Consider the following 5,943-nt stretch of genomic DNA (forward strand, 5'->3'; position numbering starts at 1 on the left):
GCCAATAATGTACAACTATTTCTTGTATTATCAACACTGCCAATAATGTACAGCTATTTCTTGTATTATTAACACTGCCAATAATGTACAGCTATTTCTTGTATCATTAACACTGCCAATAATGTACAGCTATTTCTTATATCATTAACACTGTCAATAATGTACAGCTATTTCTTATATCATTAACACTGCCAATAATGTACAGCTATTTCTTGTATTATCAACACTGCCAATAATGTACAGCTATTTCTTGTATCATTAACACTGGCAACAATCTCCAGTTGTATCTTGTATCACTGCCAACAATCTCCAGTTTTATCTTGTATCACTGCCAATAATCTCATCTTTATTTTAAATTTTCAACCCAATTTAATTCTTTTACTTTAACCTACAATTTAACAGTTCCTAAACACCGAACGATCAGTTTTCAAGGGATAAAATTTATATTTTTGTTTCTATTTCATATCAAGTCCTATCTATTTTTTGTTTGTTTTATTCGCACTTGCCCTTCCACATACTAGGTCTCTTGTTATTGCGAAGTCCAGGTAACTGTGTGCTTGATTATACTTAGAAAAACTTCGTTTATTCTATATTAAAGACAGGTGAAAGGTATAAAGAAACATTTTGGTAGTAAATTAAATATATCAAAAAGTATTCTTAGGTAAATGTCTCCTCCTTGTTACTAGGGTCACTGAACGTATAGCCAATACTTGTCAGGCAAGGATTATGCCGAAGGTTTCTTTGATCTTCTACAGATAATCTCTACTTTCTAAAAACCAACTTTTAGATTTAATTGAACGAGTATCAGCTTATACTTTATCACATTTCGTAAACATAAAGCGAACTCAAAATGTATTTACGAACACACGGTTCTTCTCAGAACAATGTGTTTTCTTCTCATCTATTTTAGCTTATCTTCAAATCTCCATTAAAAGCGAGGATAAGCGGTCACAATGAAGTCATTGTACCTGTCATGGGAAATAATAGTTGAGGACAGGACTGTTTACCGTTGCCTTCCTTAACAGTTGCTATACCCAGGTCAACAAACGAGACGCGAACATATAATCAGATTCCGTCACGTTCATCACTAGGTTATGGCCGGCCTGTAAAGATTATACAAAAACAACATAACTTATATTGCAAATAACGATGTATATATATATATATAATTCAAATATATTCTTTATTTTGTTAGTGGTCGTCATTCAAGAAAAGAAGACACTGAGCAACTAACAAAACGGTATGTATGAAAGTTTAACATGCTGAAATATGATGTTTACGTATTGCATTATAATATATAGAATTAAACGTGAGAATCACTGAAATATAGTTGTTATAAATACGAGAAAGTAAAACATTTTGACCTGTGATTGAAATAATTGTTTGTTTTTTTAAATTCGTGGGCACAACAACACGCAAATAAATATATTATTTTTCTCGTAATCTACAGTAACTAGAGATTCAGGAGTTCCATAGTGGATTTATATTTAAACATTGGTACTGAAAAAGAGTAATGAATATTTTATTCACAATTCATAGCCTGAAATTTTGCTTCACTCTGTGTTTTGTTTTGAATTTCGCGTAAAGCTTTTCGTGAACTATATGTGTTCGCCGTACCTAATTTAGTAATGATAGACTACAGGAAATGTAGCTAAACAACAATACCCAACGCCAACTCTTGAGCTACTCTTTTACCAACGAATAGTGGGACTGACCGTCACGTTATAATGCCCCCCACAGCTGGAAGGGTGATTATGTTTGGTGACGGGGACTCGATCCCGTGACCACAGATTGTGACTCGAGTGACCTAACCACTAGGCCAGGGCAAGGCCCTTCACTTTGCATTTGTCACCTTTGTCTAAACTCGTCGTGAACATGTATCAGCTCTACTGTAATCGAACAAACCCAATATACATATATATATATATATATATATATATGATTAACCCTTACTTAAGGGGAAAACCTTTCATATGCATTTATCCAATTTTGAAAGATTAATTTAACAAAAACTTTTAAAGGAAAGTTATAAACTTTAGCTTTAAATGAACACTATAATTAACTCCTAAATGAATTCGGAAGTTTCATAATTCACAGTTCCATACGTTATTGTGATCATTAAAATGTTAACAATATATTTACTACTGGATATATTTAACAGCGACTCAGACTCGGAATTGGATAGTAGTGCGAAACCCAGTTGGATGATCCCGCTTCCACCGTCTCTACAGGAAAGGTAACAATTTCCAAGAAAGTTGTAGTTTTCATGTTTCTTATATTATTTTCCATGTCTATATTATGAAAGGATTGAATAACAGATATCATCTACTTTAATTATAGTTTTAATGTCTACATCTAAAACGATATTTTTCTTCTCCGAGACAATTTTATTTGACTCCAGATATAGAATAAGCTAGAATTCGTGTTATAGGTACAATTTGCTTATCCGTATAATATTATGGTACACATGTCTAACAGATAGGAATCAGGTATCCACAAAACGTGTGTTCCAGAAATATTATGCAAGATATTTAAATGAACACGGTCCGCAAATAAAGACAAAAAGCACAAGTGAAAAGAATAAAAACAAATTTGTATTCACAATACAGTAGTTTTAGTGAAACCAAGCTGGCCAGTTTCTGATTGAAAGTATAACACGAACTGGGTGTTGTGGCAATAACAGGAGGAAAAATAATTAAATACCGTATTCAAGTCGGGCCAGGATCCTAGTGCGGTATCCAACCATCCTTAGATTACATAATTCAATGACTATTCCAAATAGCACATATAAAGGGGGAGAACATCCTATCTCATACTACATTTTACAGGTATCTATAATGCCACCTGAAATTAGGTTATCATGTCCAAAGGAATAGACAACAACAGAGAGTCCAGATTGTGCAAGCTTCCTTCAGACAGCCAATACTGTGCGTAACCTTTACCAAAGCAAGAGGATTAATGTACGTTTATGGCCTTTTTACATCCGGTTTACGGATAGACAATAACCACATGCAAAACAACTTCATGATAATGTAGAAAAATAACCTGAATATAGTCTATATTAATTATAGAAGAATAAAATATGATGATATTAATATCATTATACTTTCTTTCCTTATCTTAGGGCTTTCCAGATTCGAACTTTAAGTTTAAGCATTAAAAACCAAAGTCAGACCACAAAGCTCCGGAATGGGTATATAATTTGGTCGCTCTATCAGAACCCAGGTCTACTGGGGGAGGGATGTATAGGAAGAACCGGTTCTCTATATCTTTGATTGAAATTGCTTTTTATCCTAGGGAAAAACTCAAACATCACACAAATTCCAACTTATTTCCTGAAATAAATTAAACATCATTTAAACAAATGCCTGATTTCACAAACAATATTACAATTATTTTTATTTAGCCAACACGAACTATAACTACATGTAGCTACTAAAACATGTCATAAAAGACCAGTTGAATATCCATCCATATCACATCGTGTCGTCAGCTACAAAGTACACTTACATATATACAGTTACACAATAGACGGCAATAAAATTATTTTTGTTGTCGTAACAGAGCATTTAGCATGACTTGCTATGCTCGTTTCTTCTGTACAGCTATATTGGGTTCATATAAAACTACACTAGATAAACATAAAATAAAATTATACAGATTACACCAGATCTTTACAGCTCATGTTCATTCTTGACGACGAATTAGAGTACAGTTCCTTACTACACTTGAAGAAGACTGGTACAGACAGTCAGATGCAATTTTTCATGGTGATAAAACATAAAGTCGTCTCGACTTACACTCAAGATTATAAGTCCTTCTTAAAATATTTATACCAGCAACTGTCTGCCAACAAATCTTAACCTGAGCAAAGATCGCTTGATAGTTCAAAAACTAAGAATTACAATATTATTTCAGCTGCTGATCCTGCATTGAACTGTCATAACTGTACACTAATCAAATGGATATTACACAACATCTTGCCATAAACCAACATCTTGACAGGATGTCATCAGGATGTTGTGTAATATCCACTTGATTAGTGTACAGTTATGACAATTGATTGAGTAGTGGTTCCTGGTAAGATGTCATCAGGATGTTGTGTAATATCCACTTGATTAGTGTACAGTTATGACAATTGATTGAGTAGTGGTTCCTGGTAAGATGTCACCAGGAACCAACATCCTGATGACATCTTACCAGGAACCACTACTCAATCAATTGTCATAACTGAACACTAATCAAGTGGATATTACACAACATCCTGATGACATCTTACCAGGAACCAACATCCTGATGACATCTTACCAAGAACCACCACTTATCTCAGCAAGCAATGAATACCACCTCCTTTCATTTATTAAGTTTTCAAACTACTGACCATTCCAACTCTTGGTAAGAGTGATTAATCACTACCACAATAATTAGGTCGTCGTCATTGACGTCTTGACTAATCATCAGAGCAGTTAGTCTTCTCCTCCAGTGACATTTACTGATCTGACTACCCAGGAATAGCCAGGTATTTACTACTAGTGTCTTCCTTCTCAGTTGAAATGAGATTATACGATATTCTACTCTTATCATCACCAGAGTCAACCTTATTATCCACCATTGTTTCCTGGAGTTTCATCAATGATGTAGACTGTAAGCTTATTGACAACTTCAGTTTCTATGTATATGTCATGCTACTGACGTATCTCTTATTCACCTCTTTGAGCCGTAGACAGACGAGATTTTGGCATGTCCAACTAGAAACGAATTGTTTGTGTGCTGCTGGATGGTATTATAGTCTAATCCGCCAAGTTTAAACTTTTGTTTTGTTAAAGTTTTGCATCAATATCTCTATTGACGCACGCACAGCTGCTTTTCCCATTTACTGGTGTGAAAATTAGCATGCTTCAAATAATGCAGAGAGCAGCCGTTCTACACATTAGTATTGGCACTGCAACACATATGCACTGGATGGAGGACCATACATCATACACATTTGTGCTGTACTTCTTGTACAAACATCAAAATGTTTGAAAAGTATCTACTCACTTGTTGCTCAGTTGCATGGTACACTATCATGACATGTGGTAGGTGCTCATCGTAGTCAGTTTAATGAAGGTTAACAAACTTAGCAAACATATATTTAACAGCCTGTACAGTCAAATCATCATACTGAGACGTATATGACTGTGCGTGCATTTCCATCACACCTAACACGGAGTATGACTCTGCAAACAACTGGCTATTGGAGTTAGCTCATTAATTCACGTTGATCTATCCAAGTGCTTCAAAGAATGAAATGCATTGTTCATCAAATACTTGTAATCGACTATACTAACAACCAATGGCTAAACACTAGCTCACTTATCGAAATGGTGTATTTAAGTGTTTATAGTCACAAAAAAGAAACCTATCATTCTATAGGTATTTGAAGAACTTGTAGCATTCCGCTTGGTTTGGTCCGCTATTTCATTGGTGGTAGTATCCAGGGTCACTGATGAGGAGTGGAATTCTCCGAAACTAGTCTGGCCCACCGACACACACCCCAATGAGAGAATAGACCATTCCAAGCTTTTACGTGTTGTTAAACAAATGCTTAAACAACTATATACAACTAGCTCACTTAGTTAAGTGATTAATAATGGTCAGCACATAATGATTGGCTTTCTCAGTTTTTAGTAGAGGATTTGAACAGTAATATTTACAACAAAGTTGTACTCTTGAAGTGTTCTTATCCAATATACATTCACAATTTCTGGATTTTTGAAGCTCATTAGCCATTTTGAATGTTGTATAATCAGGACCAGATTAAGCCTACTGGGACCCAGGAGCTAATATAATTTTAGGGGCCCATCAATAATATTATTTTATGTATTTTTTCGAAGTTGATAGTGCCTCCAATGGTGCAGTTGTTTGGAGAAACTGGACAACAAACTGTTGATAATATGATGC

The 5,943-nt window shown here is 34.7% G+C and overlaps 1 protein-coding gene across 1 annotated transcript in view; it reads left to right on the top strand.

Moving 5' to 3' along the window:
* The window catches only part of LOC106462307 (protocadherin Fat 3-like), a 56,991-nt gene that overhangs the window by 46,549 nt on the left and 4,499 nt on the right, over positions 1-5,943 (top strand). Inside the window, exons 21-22 of the mRNA XM_022389527.1 lie at positions 1,196-1,240; positions 2,162-2,236. Coding sequence (XP_022245235.1) covers positions 1,196-1,240; positions 2,162-2,236 — 120 coding nt within the window. The remainder of the gene's footprint in view (positions 1-1,195; positions 1,241-2,161; positions 2,237-5,943) is intronic.

Source organism: Limulus polyphemus, unplaced genomic scaffold (assembly GCF_000517525.1).
Source record: "Limulus polyphemus unplaced genomic scaffold, Limulus_polyphemus-2.1.2 Scaffold1139, whole genome shotgun sequence".
Lineage (NCBI taxonomy): Eukaryota > Metazoa > Arthropoda > Merostomata > Xiphosura > Limulidae > Limulus > Limulus polyphemus.